The 19,218-nt window shown below is 37.9% G+C and overlaps 1 protein-coding gene across 2 annotated transcripts in view; it reads left to right on the forward strand.

Annotated features, from left to right (window-relative positions):
- mapk8ip2.S (mitogen-activated protein kinase 8 interacting protein 2 S homeolog) overlaps positions 1-13,179 on the forward strand; it is a 37,195-nt gene extending 24,016 nt beyond the window's left edge. For both annotated transcript variants that reach the window (XM_018255649.2, XM_041588397.1), the window contains exons 7-12: positions 278-447; positions 2,094-2,203; positions 2,536-2,646; positions 5,866-5,936; positions 8,120-8,218; positions 10,877-13,179. In XM_018255649.2, coding sequence (XP_018111138.1) covers positions 278-447; positions 2,094-2,203; positions 2,536-2,646; positions 5,866-5,936; positions 8,120-8,218; positions 10,877-10,949 — 634 coding nt within the window. In that variant the 3' untranslated portion in view covers positions 10,950-13,179. The remainder of the gene's footprint in view (positions 1-277; positions 448-2,093; positions 2,204-2,535; positions 2,647-5,865; positions 5,937-8,119; positions 8,219-10,876) is intronic.
- Positions 13,180-19,218: the final 6,039 nt, after the last annotated feature.

Consider the following 19,218-nt stretch of genomic DNA (forward strand, 5'->3'; position numbering starts at 1 on the left):
AAATAAAAGCAATTATAATAACAAAAAAAGTGGAGTTATTAAATCACTGCATAACTGTCATCATATAACTTTATATTTTGGCTTCAACGTGTTTGGGAAAATATGGTTTATCTCTTATGGGCAGCTTTAAGCACCTGTTTTTGTTTTTATTTATTTGTTTGTTTGCCTGTTTGTTGTTGTGTTGTACATTTACACATGGCCATCTTCATTTGTAACATATGCTACACTTTCTGTTTGATTGAGTCAGCAGTGATGTCATTGTTAATCTCTTCTACAGGTTCATCCCTCGTCATGAAGATGAGCTGGAACTTGATATAGATGATCCTTTGCTGGTAGAGTGTGAAGATGGATCGTGGTGTCGTGGATACAACATGAGAACAGGAGAACGAGGAATCTTCCCCTCATTTTATGCACATGAGGTTGTGTGTCCTGTGAAGGAGACTGTTGGTAAGCTACTGTAATTGTTTTTATCCCTCCTTTTACCTTTATTAATTTATTAGGCTGTGATGCTCAGGGGAATAGTGTGGGCAACATTTGTATTATTGCCTTTTTTCTACCACAACTAAACTCACTTTTTAAAAAAGTACAAATATTTCCTAAAAAAGTTTGATTAGCAGAAAAGAAAATAATATGAATGGTCGCTTGTGTGGTGGTTGGGGATAGTCCTGCATCCCTGTACTCTTAAGACTGTCCAGGGGAAAATGAGGAACCTACAGGACAATGACTTGTTGAAAGTTTTTTTAGTTCCACTTCCTCATTCAACCAACATATCTCATCTGCTACTTCTGGGATTGTGAACTGAAATTAAACACTTTTTTACTTTTTTACTTTTTCTGGTGAAAGTAACAAATATAGTATTTATGCCCAATTGGCCCCCTTGGTCCTTGGCTCAAGTTTGTTTACAACCACTGCCGTCTCTGCAGCCTGCCTCTTCTCTATTGTTAATCAAGTATGGCCGAAATCTTGTAACTGCTAAGGGAACCCCCACAGTTGGAGGCAGAAATATCAGTTTTCAAATCTGGGGGTGTGACTTTACGAGACCGGATTTTTTTATTCTCTAACACTAGCATATTCAAGAAAAAAAAAGAACACAATAGTCATGTTTTGTCAGGGAAAAATACAAGTCATACACATTGTTCAATTTGTTTTCAAAGAGGCTAAAATGCTGGCTTCTTTAGTAAACAAGGGAAAACAATATAAAATGTTGCTATTTCAGATTTCAGTGAAACTTTACATTGACTTCTATTTTGTGGTTTTTACTTGTGTTTTTTCACGTGATTTTCATTTTTTAGGTTTTTTTTTGAGTATTCACCACATATTCTGAAGTATATTCACAGTCACATTTTTTCACAATAATTTTTTTCAAAACACAAACACAATCTTGAATACTGATAAATCTTCCCCATAGTGTAGAGATTGTAAGACCAAAATTACCTTGAGAGAACTTTTGCTTAATTTAGCCATTTTTCCACGGTGTCTTTAGAAAGAAAGAATAAAGTGTTTTGCCAGTGACCACAATCATTTGTGGGTGAAAATTTTGAGTGGGTTGTTTTCTATAAAATATGGGTATGTTCTATGTGCACTGTTTCCAATTCCGAGGAACGTTTTCTTGGGTTAATTAAGTAGCAAGGTGCATTTCCAAAAAAGTACATCTTTATTGAATAGAAAATCAACTGGTTAGTTCTGTATACCAACCATGATTTGTCATGTAGAATTTGTCATATTTTATCAGAATTGATAGGGCAGGCATAAACAGCTTGGGAAATCTCTGAAATCTTTGAGAGAGAGAGCGAGAACAATCTGAAAGCTGCACTCCCTTAAAGCTGGATGCCAAGAACCAAAAAAGGGACTGTGTGGTGTTTATACAAATGGCCTGCAGGTGTCACTGTGCACCGGACTTGTACTGTGCATACACAGGACTTTCTGTACAGCTTGAGAGTGTTAGAGTTTAAGCTTACTGTTGTGTAATGGCTGCATGAGAGGCTGCTTATAAAAGCACTGTTATCTCAATTATGTATAAATAGTTTTCAATTTTTCGGGCTTTTCACTGTCGATCTTTATTTCTATTTCTTTCCTGTCCTGTTTTTCTAAAGTGCTCAGAGGAAACTCGCCTTGGGTCCAGATGTTTGATGCTCAGTTTCTGGGATCTGTGGAGGTACCAAATCATCAAGGCAATGGCATCCTTTGTGCAGCCATGCAGAAGGTAACATAGAACACAATGTAGTCTAAGGCCTACAGCTTTATCCCACAATAACCTTACACACACCATATAACAGTCTAGTATGAATTGATGGCCCTGCTGAGTGTGCACTGTCTTGTCCTGTCCCTGCACTGTGCTGTCCTGTCTTTCAGGAGTTGCATATTTTTGCACTTTTTGTCTGTTGTCCGGTACATCTATGTTGTGTTGTGTAGCACCATGGTCCTAGAGGAACGTTGTTTCGTTTCACTGTGTACTGTACAAACGCATATGGATGAAATGACAGTAAACTCACTCTTGACTCCTGATTCTTGAGATATGTTTTATTTTACCTACAGATTGCAACTGCAAGGAAGCTAACAGTTCACCTAAGGCCCCCTGCCAGCTGTGAACTTGAAATCTCTTCTCGTGGGGTGAAACTTATCCTGAGAGGAAATGACCGGCCAGAGGTATACATTATGAACCAGGAAATCACTATGCTTACATGTTACTTATCATCACTAAACAGTTATAACACTTATTAATAAATGTTGAACTGTATGTGAACTAAAGGTATGGGAACCATTATCTGGAAATCCGCTACCAGAAAGTTCCAAATTATGAGAAGGCCATCTCGTTGAATCTAATAATTCAAAACTTAAAACATGATTTCCTTTTTCTTTGTAATGATAAATACCTACTTAATCCTTATTGAATACATAACAATCTATTGGGTTTAATTAAAGTTTAAATATTTTTTAGTTTTTTAGTAGATAATAGGTATGGAGACCCAAATTACTGAAATTACTGATTCATTATCTGTAAAACCCCATGTTCCGAGCAGTCTGGATAACAGGCCCCATACCTGTATAATATAATCTCTAAAAGATGTCCATATCAATCATAAATCAACCAGATACCAGTCTCATTTGAACAATACACCTTTATATAAGCAAGCCTCATCTTCCTCTACCTTCATACCTTACCTCAGAAAAGGTTTCCATTACCTAGCTTGACAGAAAATTCTAGACCCTTCTAGAAAGTTGCCAAACTCAATTCCATAAAGTTTGTCCCAATAACCCAAAATATGACCCATTACATCTAGCACAGAATCTACTCTATAGATGGCCATGCTGTGACAGATTTGGTGACATGGTCATTGTTAAACAAATCAGCATGTTAAAGTGTAGATATGGTACTCAAGTGAGCAGACCACCCCATTTTGGCAAATCAATTTAAAGGTCAAAAGACAAAGCTCTTTATTGATGAGATAAATACACATCAGATGTAGCACAAAATGCTGAAAAATATTGGGCAAGATCCTAATGACCAGGTAGCTTAAAATTTTCTAACAAGGAGCAATGCTTTCTGTCTTTGCTTCACACAACTTCAGTGTAAAGTATGTTTTTGCACTCTCGCATGGAATCTAATTGTTAATAGAGCATCAGAGCATTTATTGTAATGATCCCTGTATCTATACATATTATTGAGCACTATTTGGCCATTTTTTTCTTAACTGAGAACTTTCATACCTTATGGCAGCTTAGTTGCTCTTCTCTGGACTTTCTTAATTTTGATAATGTCCCTTTTGAGACCAAAACTGCACTACTGTTTTTAGATGTTCTCTTAGTGCTTTGTATAAGGAAAGATTTACCCTTTTCTCTTGTTAATCCATACCCCATTCAATATAGCTGGCACGTCCTGCTCCTGTCTGGCATTGTTTGCTACAGCTAAATATATGAGGTTACAAATCTGCCTTTTAGTTGATCTATGCAGAGCTGCCATCAGGAGGAAACAGCGGGTACAGCTGTACCGGGCTCGGCGGTCTTGGAAGTATGAAGGGGGGCCTGGCCGTTCTACACTACCTGGATTTCTGGGCCCTCCTTAAAGGATAACTATACCCCCACAATGAACATTAAAGTAACAGATAGTTCATATCATATTAAGTGGCATATTAAAGAATCTTACCAAACTGGAATATATATTTAAGTAAATATCACCCTTTTACATCTCTTGCCTTGAGCCACCATTTCGTGATGGCTTCTGTGCTGTCTCAGAGATCACCTGACCAGAAATACTTCAACTCTAACTGTAACAGGAAGAAGTGTGGAAGCAAAAGACACAACTCCGTCTGTTAATTGGCTCATGTGACCTAACATGTCTGGTTTGTTGGTATGTTTGTGAGTACAGTGAATCCTACGATCCCAGGGGGCGGCCCTTATTTTTTAAAATGGCAATTTTCTATTTATGATTACCCAATGGCACATACTACTAGAAAAGTATATTATTATGAAAATGGTTTATTTACATGAAGCTGGGTTTTACATATGAGCTGTTTTATGCAATATCTTTTTATAGAGACCTACATTGTTTGGGGGGTATAGTTTTCCTTTAAGCGAATATTCAAAAGCCGCAGCCGGAAAAGAGTTAACAGGCCCGGCTCCGCGGCCATTTCTGCAGCACAGGTCTCACAGCATTTCTGCCTGCCTGTGTGAGACCACACACTGACCAATAGGTGTGTCACACTTGCTTATTCAACCAGGCGCTTATCCTCGTGTCCAATGACAGGTGGAATGCTAGTGAGGGAATGTCAAAGCTCTGCTAGCAGTCATCTGAAAACAGGTCTTTTTTTTTTTTAACCCCTAACCACCAATGTTTTTTACGTTAGTTTTATGAGGCAACCTGGACACCAATGTTTTTTTTTTAACTTAAGGGGGGGCCCTGGCCAGCAATGTTTTTTTTTTTTTAACTTATAGGGAGCATTTTATAACTTGTGGAAGGGGGGCTGGCCACCAATTATTTTTTGTTAACTTGTAGGGACGTCCTAACCACAAATGGCTTTGTATAACTTGTTTTTATAACTTGTTGGGGGGGGGTGTTTAAGCTAGGATGAATGTGTGGCTTTTTTTTAATGTGATGTGGAGTGGGCGGGATCTGGGGTGAGGCTTTGGGTCATGTTGGGGCGGGGACAAGGGGGCCCAGAAAATGTTATTGTACGGGGCCCCATGATTTCTGATGGCAGCTCTGGATCTATGTGATGGATAAATGTATTGGCAAAATGAGCTGATGAGTCATTTTGGCCCAAAAGTGTAGATCTATGCTGATTGGGTTTTTACTAAGTGGGATTTTTTAACCTGCCTGATTGAGCTGCTGACTGAAGTTTATATAGAGCCATGTATGACCAGCTGCAAATTTTCAAAGGCCAAATTTATGACTTTACATTTATCAGCATTGAATCACACATTTACCTTACTAGCCTGGATTGCTAATACTAAAGTCCACTAAAGTCCAATTTACAACCCCAATAAGGATTGAAATCATAATCCCTATTTAAATATTCAACCATTTATTCTTCAGTTCATTGGTACCATTTATGCATATTTAACACATTTAGCACTTCTCATTTTTGTATCTACAGTTTAATATTACTAAATCTGATCCTAATTGATCTTTCAATCTTAACCCAGTGGAACAACAACTCACCAAACTGACAGTCTGCTCACTAATTTCAGACAAAAAAAAAACAAAACACTTTTTGAAGAACATAATCTAAAAAATCAGCCTATACTTCCTCTAACACTCATATACTCTTGCACTACCCCATAGGTAAACCCACACTCATGTCTGTTGTTTGTGATTTTAGACAGTTGTTTTCACACAAAAATGTTCTTCCTTTCATTGTGTTACAGGATGAGCGCTGCAGTCACTTTTTCCAAATGAAGAATATTTCCTTCTGTGGGTGTCATCCCCGCAACAGCTGGTGAGAAACCTAGGGTTTGGGTGCTTGATAGGGTTTCTCGCTTCTCTCCTTATATGCAGGATAGTTTAGTACTTAGGTTCACCACATACACTGCTGCTCCTGCTATTATTACTTACAGTATGTAGCAATGGTGCTTAAAAGTTTGTGAACCCTTAAACATTTTTTATATTTTTATATGAATGTGACATAAAACATCATTTGATTTTCAAACAAGTCCTAAAAGTTGACGAAGAAAACAAAAATTATTATATTTGCTTGTGTATTTATTCAACAAAAATGATCTGCAAGTGGCAAAAGTAAACAAATCCTTAGGATTATCATATAATTTGAAGGTGAAATCAGTGTCTGGTGTTTTTAGCCATTGGGATGACAACCAGGTGTGAGTGAGAGACCCTGTTTTATTTCAGGAACGGGGATCCAGCAAAGCCTGATCACATATACAACACATTTGTGGATGTGCATTATGGCTCAAACAAAGGAGGAGTCTGAGGACCTCAGGAAAAGAGTTGTTGATGCCCATAAAGCTGGAAAAGGATATAAGACTCTCTCTAAAGACCGTTGTTACCCTATCCAGAAGTGGTCTACGAATGTTAATGTTCATGATTCCACCATCAGCTGAACACTGAACAGCAATAGTGTGTATGGCAGGGTAGCAAGGAGAACGCCACTGTTCTCCCAAAAATATCAAAAAAGATCATGTGGACAACCCAGAAGGATACTGGAAGAATGTTTTGTGGACGATGATGCCAAAATAGAACTTTTTGGCTTAAATGAGGACCGTTACGTTGTAGAAAGAAAAACACTGCATTCCAGCATAAGAACTTTATCCCATATGTGAAACCTGGTGAGAGTGTTCTTGTTTGGGACTGTTTATCTGCATCTGGGCCTGGATTGCTTGCCATCATTGATAGAACAATGAATTCTTAACTATACCAGAGAATTCTAAAGGAAAATGTCAAGACATCTGTCCGTTATCTGAATCTCAAGAGACAGTGGGTCATGCAGCAAGACAATGATCCTAAACTCACAAGTTGTTCTACCATAGAATGGTTAAAAAAGAATAAAGTGAATGTTCTGGAATGGTCAAGTCAAAGTCCTGAATTGAATCCAATTGAAATGTAGAAAGACCTAAAGCGAGCTGTTCATGTGAGGAAACCCACCAACATCCAAGAGCTGAGGCTGTTCTGTATGGAGGAATGAGCTAAAATTTCTTTGAGTCTATGTGCAGGACTGATCAACAGTTACCTCAAATGTTTCATTGCAGTTATTGCTGCACAAGGGGTCCCACCAAATACTGAGCAAAAGTACGTGAATCCTAATTCACTTACCTTTGCCACACAAAGGTATGTTATTGGATTTTTTTTTCCAATAAATACATGACCAAATATAATCATTCTTGTTTCATTTGTTTAACTAGTTTTTCTTTATCTACTTTTAGGACTTGTTTGAAAATCAGATGATGATTTAGGTCACATACACACAGTATAAAGATATAGAAAATTTGAATGGGCTCAAGCACCACTGTAGTCACCTACCTGTAATTTTTACAAACTTTACAAATATTGAGAACTGATCAGTAAAATACTTCTGTGGGTTCTTAAAATCCAGAGATGGAGCGTCAAAGGCAAGACTATCCTTGAAAACAAAGCTTGTGGTGAGTTTCATGGTTTAAATGTGGGTTCAACTTGGAAAATTGGGCAAAGCCCAGGTTGCTAAATGCAGTGTCAGACTGGGACACCAGGGGCCCACCCAAAAGCCTTAGACCAGGGGCCCACCATAAAACCTTAGACCAGGGGCCCACTCTCAGTACTAATTTTCTTCATCTCCTCATTCAACCTCTATTCTCCATTCTGTTTTCTTTACATACTATAATGAATTATTCCATCTATTTAGCCTCTTTGTTCTCATAGAAATATGGAATGGCCATGAAATAGGCCAAATGTTTAGATGCATGAGAGCCTACTGACACCTGGGCCCACCGGGAGTTTTCCTGGTCTCCCAGTGGGCCAGTCCGACACTGGCTAAATGCTTTTCTGAACAGTGGGCACATGGCTTTCCCACAGAAACCCCTTGTATCTTCAGGATTGTTTGTAGTTATTTTTCATTGAAAACATATGGCTGCCATTTCTCTGAATGAGACCTCCTGTGCTCAAATGCAATTTCTTTATTTTGTTTTTTTAAAGTTACTTCGGCTTTATCACAAAACATCCTATGCTGAATCGCTTTGCCTGTCACGTCTTTGTGTCCCAGGATTCCATGCGACGTGCGGCAGAGTGTTTGGGGTGAGTAGATGAACAGATATAACATCCTGTTAGTGTAACAGCTCAGAAGTGAAGCAGAATGGGATCTATCATCAAATGCTATATTTCTAATGGAAACTTGATTTCTAACATAACTTAAAATAAACAACATTCCATCTCTTTTTTAAAATCGTTAATTAAAAGGAATGTTCACTGTAAACTTAATTTTAGCATGACATAAACAGTGAAATCTTAAATCAGTTTGCAATATTTTTCTTACAATTCCAATCAAACCGCACTTTCTATTCAGTTCACTTGTAGGCTCGGGTGCACGCCATAAAACCTGTTCATAAGAGCTCTTCCATAATATACATGTATCTTCCCAGTGACAGCACCTCAATTTCTTTTTCATTAAAATTGCCTTTAATTATCTCAATTATTATAATTATTTGTCATGGCACTAAAAAATGCAACGTTTCGAGTGGCACTCCACTCTTTATCAAGCATAAAACACCATAAAATCACATGATCTTATATACCATGGGGCACACTGCCCCCTAGTGTCACCTCATATTACATTACTTCATTTCAATGTCCATTATAAGTGCAAACATATTTAGATATATCCATATGGTATCATAAAGCAACCACTTACCTGAGTATCCAAATGTCCAATAGAGATTACAACTTATTCCTGCAGAAAAAAAATGCAATTTGTTCCTGTGACAACCTACAAGAAATAAGATCAATACAAAATTAAAATATATTTGAGTAAAAACAGAATTAGATCCTATTCGTGATTAAGTCATAGTTCCTAATTTGTGTATTGTGCCTCTTTACGTAACAATTCCTTGTCTCGATCTCCCCATGTCTCCTCCTTGATACAGAGTCTAAAATCTGACTTATGTGCAGTCAGCCTATCCGTGACACTCTGAATGTTTTTTCCTACATATGTTTTTTCACATGGACATTTGATACTGTAGATTACATATGTGGATGAGCATGTGTAGAAACCCTTTTTTGGAAAACGGGTGCCCTTCAGTGGGTGATATACCCATGCACCCTTCAATACATTACCATAATGGCTACACCCACACCCATAGAAAAGTAAAATTTTTATGTTTCTTCAGAGTCATCTGAACATGACTAGTTGTTGGACCTAGATCTGCCCTTACTAACTGTCCTCCAAGTGTATCTGCCTTTGTGTTGGACATAACAGGTGGAGATTTAAATATCATGTTATCTGATAAACTCCTCACCAAAAGACCTAGAAAAAATGCGAAACTTCGAATTTCTAAATTTATCATTTACTGTCTCTTTAAAAATTCGACTGCGACCATTCACCATCTAAAACCTGGCGAATTGCTGTTTTAGCCTATGGGGGACCTCCTAGAACCTATTTGGAGTCAATTTGGAGTCAATTGAAAGATCTAAGGTTTTTTTTTTTGTAAAAACTTTGAATCTAATTTGATCAGATGCGCTATTCCTCCAACTCGTACGATTCAAATTCTGACCTATTCGATCGAAAACTGACCTATTCGACCAAAAAAAAAACTTCGACTCAATTTCAGTTGGTCTTTTTGAATTCAATTTTTTTTTTTCAATTCGGAATTTGACCCTTGATAAATATGCCCCATATAGTCAGTTTCCCAGGTGCCCCCAGTCATGTGACTTGTGCTTTGGTAAGCTTCAGTCACTCTTTACTATTGCACTGCAAGTTGGAGTGATATCATCCCCCCCTACTGTCTCTTTAAAAAAAACTTCGACCACCTGGAGTGATATCATCCCCCCCTACTGTCTCTTTAAAAAAAACTTCGACCACCTACTTCGCCACCTAAAACCTACCGAGCACCAATGTTAGCCTATGGGGAAGGTCCCCATAAGCTCTTTGATCGAAGGAAAATCGTTCGATTGATGAGTTAAAATCATTCGAATCATTTGATTTTTGCTACGATCGTTCGAACGAACGAATTGCGGTAAATCCTTCGACTTCGATATTCAAAGTCGAAGGATTTTACTTTGATGGTCGAATATCGAGGGTTAATTAACGCTCAATATTCGACCAATAGTAAATGTGCCCCTAAGTGTGTGAGCAAAAGTGCCATGTTAAGAAGGGGAGAGCTGAAGAGAAGCAGAAACGTATCATGGAACTGTAGGAGAGAATAGGGTCTAAAAGGAGTGAGAAAAGGCATGGAAAAGTGGGTAGCAGGATAGGAGTAGAGCAAAAATGAGAAAAAAAAATACTTGAAAAAAGATAAGAGAGAAAACCAAAGGGTAAAGAAAAAAGAGGAGAGAAGGGTTGAAAATAAGTAAAGAGAAGAGAAAGACAGAAAGGAGTAACAGGGAATGAATAGCGGAGAAGGGAAATAGTAGCACCTATAATATACATGCAGGTACAGTGGAGGCCTTTCCTTCTCCTCTGGGCAAAATCTATGGGAGTCACAGCCTTGTTCAGCAGTTACATGATTTCTGTAAGAAGGTTCAAAAATCTTGACATGCTGTTCTCGATATTTATGTAGACATTTGCCTTGAATATGTTCCACTATGCCACTCCATTTAAAGAGACCATTACTACACATTGTACAACCTGTTACATATTAAGTTGGAGTGAGTTATTTCTCACGAATTCTGGAATCACTTGTCTGAGCCCGTCACTATTTTGATAGCATATACTGACACAGTTTCTCTTTCCCTTTCCAGACGTGCATTCCAAGAATTTTATCAAGAAAATGTGGAGTTCAGTTGTCCAACAGAAGATATTTATCTGGAGTAACCAGAGGCTTGTAAATAAACAGATGGAATCCAGGGCAATATTGAGATAATTTATAATGTCATACTCTTTTAGCAAGAACACCAGGGGCAGTGAGCCTGCATGAACCCTCAACTTAGACTTCCCCCAGTCCCTTTAGTAAGGAATTATTATTTCAGTGGTACAAAGCATCTCTCATTTACCCCATCTGTTTCCTACTAAAAGCATCCCATGTTAGCCTTTCTCTTTATCGCTAAAGACTGTAAAGCTTGTCAATCCCCTTCCTTTCCAGCTATAAACAGCAGGGTATCTACTGTTATTTAGCCCTCCTCTTCCTACCAGCATATTGTGCATATTCACTCCTTCACTCTCACAAAGCACTAAAGCCCCTCACATGTTCAATGGCTGCAAACGATGTAAAGAACATCCACTGGCCATCTCCCTTACCAACCCTCAAACCATTATCCATGATTCAGTTGCTTATAACTGAAGATTATTGCAGATCATTGCACCATAACTGCTATACACACACACTCTGCTAGTCCTTGTTTGAGCTGATAATGCTTTGGGGAAAGTCTTTTTTTTTTTGCAGTTTCCTTAGTTGTGCTCAAACAGATCTGCACCTCACCACACCATAGACAATGACTCTGCTATTAGTTTGGTAACTCCTAAACTCCTGTTAAACTGTTTGCCCAAGCTTGGCTAAGTTATACACTAATTACTCTTCCATTTGTGATGTTTGGAAGCTCCTCACAATACTATTCCCATGTGTAATATGTCACCTGCAGCTCATTGTTTAAAAAAAACCCTCACTGGTGAGCTCATTGCACAAGACTACAGTTCCTTTCATTGATCTGTAGGTCATTTTGCCCCTCTAGCATCGCTGCAGTTGAAATCTTCAAATGATTTCACCTCTATAGGAGCTGCATATAATTCTCCTACTACTGTAGCTCTGACACTAGGATCTACACCATGGTGAACATGGAGAGAAAATCTAGCCATCTTAGGTATCTAAGAGAATATAGTGACATTTTATTTCTGACTTATATATTATTAGAAATAATAAAGGAATGTATAATATGGTTTAATATGGTTCAAGGCTAATTTCTAGAGTGGTGGAAACACAGAATATAATGCAAACAAGGTGAGAATTTCCTGAAGAGCTGTGCAGGTAATTATAAAATACAATACGACACAGGCCCAAATTTACTTAAAAGCTAAAAAATAAATCGTATGCCAGTGCACATTTCTGGAATTTGTCTTGTTGCATTACTCCAGTTCATAGTACTGCTAGGTTTTATGCTGAAATCTCATAAGAATATAATTCGTTTTAGTTACTATGGTATAAACTCCTCCTCAATCTCTAGAAAACACACAGCTATCCGCAATAAATGTACTGACTTGGCCTCAATGTGCCTGCCAGTAATGTGTAAACCAATGGTAATTAAAATGATCTAGAAGCAGTGGGCACCACGTCTTGATGCTGGTAGTTCTAGTTTAACAGTGCCTAGAGGGATGCAGTACGGGCACCCTGACCTCGTGTCGAAACTGGGTGTGCAATATGTTTTCAAGGCATGTGATAGTAAAGCATAAGCATGCTTGCATGCGTATATATTTTTCCTCCATTTTCCTAACCCTTTGTAAATCTGGGCCATACTCTGGGAAAAGGAGTTTTATTGATTAAAGGAAAACTATACCTAAAATAAAGTATCCGTGTTCTGAACAAGAAGAAGTTACTTGGGTTGATTACATTTGCTGCGGATGCTTATGCCAAAGGCTATAGTTCATTAACAAAGTGGAAAAACCACAGGAATGCTCTTAGTCCTATTTAGCTTAGTTCAGTAAGAAGCCTCTTCTCTGGAGAGTGGCCCCTGCCAGAACAGTGGATGGGCTTCAGTGAGGAACAGGGGGACCATTTTTTTGGGAAAAAGAGATATAGGCAAGCCTTGCAACTTGCTTTTATCAATACAATCTGTCATGGGATTGCATTTGCTAATTTTCTAAGAAGGGTTACTATTCCTTTAAGCATTTACTCAAAGACTTAGCTAGACATAAAGAGAAAGTGATGTACTTTATAGTGATGGTTACTGAGGAGTTAAATGATGATGGGAGCAGAGGAGTTTAATGTTAGCGTTAGGTGAGGCATTATCTTTTGAACACATTATAATTGAATCTCTATATTTCAATATATTTGTTTTATTTTTTCATTTTATGGCTCATCTTCTTTCTGCATTAAATAAAGGTTTGAGCTGAATCACCTTATGTGAAGTATTTTATTCAAACAATCATTTTCATTACCGCTATCATTTAGGGGGTTATTTATTAAAGTCTGAATGCAAAAAAATACTTGAAAAAGTTTTTTTTACTATAAAATCAGAATTTTTAGTGAAAAAATAAAAACTATTTATTATTATGCCCAAGGATGGAAAAAGTCCAAATCTGAAAATCCAGAATCTCGGACCTGCCGAGGTTGTATATAAGTCAATGGGAGAGGTCCCTATCCTATTTGGAAGCTTCTTTGGTCTGCGCCGGATTTAGCCCAAAAATTCAAAAAATTCGGAGTTTTTGTGAAAAAAAAAAAATCAGAAAAAAATCATACGATTCGAATTTTCACTCAATTTTATTGAGTTTGTCCCCCAATCCGCTTAAATTGTGCTGTTTTAATAATAAATAAGGTCCAATTGTGGATTCTGGTTTGGTCAGACTTTTTTTAATTTAAAAAAATATAAAAAATTTAGATTTTTATAAATAAGGCCATCCCATGTATTGATTGGAGGGTGGCATGGGCATGCGTGTCATATGAGTTCACTGAAACCTATGGCACTTTTGAAACCTTTTAAACAGTATATGACATGTGAAACTAAGACTTTAGAAATGTAAACGAATTAAGATGTAAGTACTAGGATACACACCATGGAGACATTGAATAAACTCAAGCCATTCATTTCTGTTGGGGCTGATGTGACAGGGCATGTCAAAACCTTATAGCTGGATCATTATATGTTATAATAAATAAATATATATATATATATATATATATATACACACATACATATATACAGACCCGGAAGATGGCTGCGGTGAACTCCGATGCCTGACTGTGTTGCCAAGGGGTAAATATAAAGTTAGGGGCATTTCCCCGGGGGGCAGCTATGCTGGGGGGGAGGTGGGAGTTGGGTCTACGTGGGGTGGGGGGTAGGTTTTTTTTTTTTTACAAAACGGTTGAATTCTCCTTTAAGATTAGCTTCAGCAAACTGAAATAGCAAACTTTCTAAATACAATCAATTAAAAATTCTGCATTGTTTCTGAAATAATCATGTTTATGTTCACTATCCCTCTCTCCTCATTCTGTCTTCATGCAGCAGTTGGGTGTCAGATATTAATTGACAGTTAGATCCAATATATCTTATAGGAGGGGGGGGGGCTCCTTTTGCCTAGAAGATGTATTAGAGCTCACTCTATTAAAATCACCAGACATCACATGTCTCTCTACATGCAGGATTTGTGCAAAAGACAGTTATTTTGTTAGATTTTGTTTGTACTGGAATCAGTTATTTGAGTGAGCTCTAATACATCTGCTAGGAAATGAAGCCTCCCCCTATAAGATATATTGGATCGAACTGTCAATATCTGACACCCAACTCCTGCATGAAGACAGAATGAAGAGAAACAGATGCTGAGAGAGGAATAGTGAAGATAAACTTATTTCAGAATGCTGACGCTTATATTAAATTTTCATTTCCATGATAGTTCCCCGTTAACATTTGATGGGTGTTGCCCTGCATTTACACAACCCAATTTCACATGTATAATACAAAACTAAAGGAATACTTCTCTTCGGCACCATGCCTTACTTCTTCTTGCCATCTAATTAGTATGTGAGAATAAGGGGGAAATTTACTAAAGGGCCAGTGTGACATAATTTCGGCACTTTGCCGATTTACTAAGGGTAGCTGGCGTAAATTCGCTGGCGTAAATTTTGCCAAGGAGATAGACTCTGGCGCAACTTCGCACTCAAACGCCAGGCGAATTTTCGCCAGAATTTTGTCTGGCGAAAGAGCGTTACTACGCAAATTCACTAAGTTTTTGATTTTACTGACCGTTATCTCTATCGCCAGACTTGCCTTCGCCACCGGATACCAGGCGAAGTGCAATAGAGTAGATAGGAGTTCCTCAAAAAAAAGGAACGCTGGAGTTTTTTCCTATTTAAAGGGTGATAGACTGAAAAAGATCGTAACTTTTTTTTGGGGTACCCTCCTTCCCCCCTACATTTGCTAACATATGACACCTAAACTATACAGTGGGCACATGTGTAGGGCAATATAACAACTTTATATAATTTTATTAAGGTTCCCTGGCCTCGTGTAGTGTAATGTATTTGCTGCAACTTATACGCCCATTGTACTTTAACTGCACGCCGTATGCTAATCAGCCAACGTTAGCGTAACTTCGAACTGCTGAGTGTAATTTCGCCAGTATTCGGTACCCTGTGCGCAACTTCAGATCTTCGTGAATTAGCGTTGTCCAGGCGAATTTACGCCGGGTGAAGTGTTGCGATGTGTGCGAAGCCAGCGCTGGCGAATTTTCACCGGTTAGTGAATTGGCCCCTAAGAGTTTTTCACTTGGTCCCAATTGGCTCCCTTACTCCCTTAAGCTTTGCACACTTGTATATTATGCCTTGTGGGACCATTGACTTTTTGGCCATGGGGTAAATAACCTGGGGGTGGGTTATGTACTTACACCCACTTAATAATACAATATATAGCCACTGTAAAGCATCCAGAGGAGTAATAATAACCTATATCAGCTTGAGGTTAAGAATGAACTTACAGTATCTGCAGCAGAGCTGTAAAATAATTTTATTCTATTCTCATTCATTTTACCTGTTCGATACACTGGCAAAACAAAAGTCATTCGTCTATATTTTATTCTCTCGCCAAGAATCTAAGTAGCCTGCACCCCATTTTAATACATATCAATATAATATATAATTAAGCAATACTGCATATCCCCTTGATAAAAGATGTAGATGAATGTGTCACTTAAGCTAATTAAAGCACAGTGACTACGGGAATAGACTAGATATCTGTGGATCTCAATTGCACAGATCATAGTGACTTAAAAAATGGAGCAAATGAATGTGCTGTGTTGAGGTTATAACATGACAATTGTGGAAATGCAGGATCATTGCTTTTCCTATGTTTTATTAAGGCCAGGTTTCCTAGGCAACAAAATACAAATGTTCCGTTGCTGGAGAACTTGACTCTGTAGAAAGAGTGTATTGATAAATAACTCATCATCTGTGTTAACCCCTCAGCATCATGCAAACTACAATAATTGTTGAAGGACAAGGAAAGTCCAAACATACTGTATTGTGGCTTGCGAATGATCCCCACCCGTCTCCTGAAACCTCAGAAATACTTTTTTCTAAATCTCTGTAAAAGGCAATTACCAGTCAATTTATAAACCAATCTATATGAAAACTGTGCAGATGCCATATCAGGGGATGCGATTTCCTCATCATTTGTGTAACCAGCGCAAGCATGAATAGCGGTGATGGGGGGGTTGTAGACAAGTGAGTGATGATGCGTGGGCCTCCCATGTAACATACATGTAATTACTTAAGGAATCACAGCTTCTTGTTGAAGTTGATGCATTGAAGCTTTTCACATTGTCAAGTTCAAGGGGGGAGGGGGGAATGAATCATCTATATTTGATAAATCCTATACACATGCCTAATTTGCTGGCAGACACTTTTGGTAATTAAATATTAATTCACAGTTCCTAAGGAAACATGAATGAGATAAATAAGGATATATATACATATATATATAGACAAATACAGCCTCATTGCACTCCCGCCTAATGGTTTTAAAATTAATGATGAGTACAACTTTCCCTTGTTTGTTATAATATATATTGGAGTAAACCGTTTGCAGATTGAAGCTCAGCACCTTTGAAAAGCCCAAGGCGCATTTTTTAAGCAATTCTTTTTGTTGCTTTCATGTTTAATCCTCCTTGGTTCTAAGCACTTTCAGATAATCCTGCTTTTTGCCCATGTTTCTATTGTTTCTAGATATAAAAGGAAGGAAACACCTGAGCTGAAAATTACACAAAATTGACCTTTCTACAGTTTGCTCCATATTGAGGTTGATAGGGTGGTTTTGTTTTGTTGTACAGGTATGGGACCTGTTATCCTGAATGCTTTAGGACCTGGGGTTTTCCTGGATAACGGATCTTTCCATAATTTGAATCTTCATACTTTTAGTCTACTAGAAACTCATGTAAACATTAAATAAACCCAATAATCTGCTTTTGCTTCCAATAAGGATGAATTATATCTTAGTTTGGATCAAGTACAAGGTAATGTCTTATTATTACAGAGAAAAGGGAAATCATTTTTAAAAATTTGGATTATTTTATTATAATGAAGTCTATGGGAGATGGCCTTTCCATAATTCGAGGCTTTCTGGATAACGGATCCTATACCTGCAAACTAGTTACAGGTTTGGGAACAGATCCAGAATGCTTGGGACCTGGGGTTTTCCAGATCCATTATTTGGATCTTCATACCATAGGACAAGAAAGGCAAAAAAAATAAAATCCCATTTTTACTTACTATGAAAAAGAAACCTATCTCCAGTATACTTTAATTAAAAAATGTGTACCGTTTTTATAAGAAACTGACTGTATGCAGCGAAATTTTCCTTTTATTTACTGCTGTGGATAGGAATTGTCAGATGGTCCCTAACTGCTGAGCAGGGAAACAATCATACTTATGAACAGCAGGGGGAGCCCCCACCTTACTTACCAGCCATGCAGAATTCAAGCAGCTTTGTTTATGACGATCCCTAAGCAGCCCAGACTACACTGAGCATGTGCAGGGTCAGGGTCAGGCAAAGATGTTTGACAAAGTTACAAGATGACAGCCCCCTGTGGCCAACTTTGAAAGCATAAATTATTTGTTTGATTAGGCTTTGTGGTGCAGTTAGTTCATGCTTATGTTTAGTATACAAAATACAGCATTTCTAGCATTATTCTATTTTAGACTTTCCTTGTCCTTTAAGTCTACTAGAAAATCATGTAAACATTAAATAAACCCAATAGGATTGTTTTGCTTCCAATAAGGAATCATTATATCATAATTTGGAAAAAGCATAAGGTACTGTTTTATTATTACAGAGAAAAAGGAAATCATTTTTAACATTTTTGATTATTTGGAGAAAATAGGAGTCTATGTGGCATATTTACTAAAGGGCGCTTTGTTGTTTTTGGCGAAAATTCACCAAAATGACAATTTGCAAAGACATCACCTATTTACTAGTGATAAAGCTCAGAGCTAGAGTACTTTTTCGCTGTTTCAATAGGTGAAATTTCACTCAGGAGAACGATTGTTGATCCGCAAATTTATGAAGGTGGAAGCGGCTATATCACCCTCTGGGACTATTATATGCGATTACCCCATAAGAGAAATGTGAGTGCGATGTTTGTTTTTATTTGAAGTTTTATGATTAAAATAGTATTACACTATTTTTGGTTTTATCTTTACATTGGAGGCCGTGAAACCTGAGCACTAAGAGTGGGATTGCCACGAGGACCCATTACATGTGCTACACCACAGCAGTGGTTTGTGAGTAGGCACTTTGGCCATCCGGTAAAGATGTTAAATTTGGGATTAAAGCAACTGTTTTGCTTACCAACCCCCCCCCCCCCACACACACACACACAGGATTAAAACTAAAATAGAAAAAAGGGGGCACACGCAACACAAAAGGAAGAGGAAGCACTCCCGTACAAATCTATTTTTTGGAGCACTGGGTGATTCCCTTATTACGTAAACATATTACACTATATTGGTTTCTAAATTTCTATTGCCTCAGGCGCTGATCTCTACACAGGAAATTCCTTTCCTTTTCCCTGGGACTTTTATGCGCAGTGGGAAGACTGCAGAGAGAACAGCAGGAAACCAACAGGACCAGCATTTTTAAACTTGGGACATTTGTAAATATTTGTCACTTTTGATCATATTGTCTGACATAGTTGCGCGAAGCTTTCTGAAGCAAAAACTCAGACCTAACCCCTACTGACAAAAATTCTTTCAACCGCTGAGTGGCCTTCAGCATTTCTGGTGCAATAACCCCAATATTGACTAGATGAAGAGCTATGATTCCGATATGCTTTTATTCAGTGTATTTCCCAACTCTGGAGAAAATAATTTCCCTTAGGGTTGTGCTGAATTCCGAAGACATATTCTCTTAATCCTCCAAAGAGCTTTTTATTACCAGCAAAGGGC

The sequence above is a fragment of the Xenopus laevis genome, chromosome 3S (genome assembly GCF_017654675.1).
Source record: "Xenopus laevis strain J_2021 chromosome 3S, Xenopus_laevis_v10.1, whole genome shotgun sequence".
Taxonomy (NCBI): Eukaryota; Metazoa; Chordata; class Amphibia; order Anura; family Pipidae; genus Xenopus; species Xenopus laevis.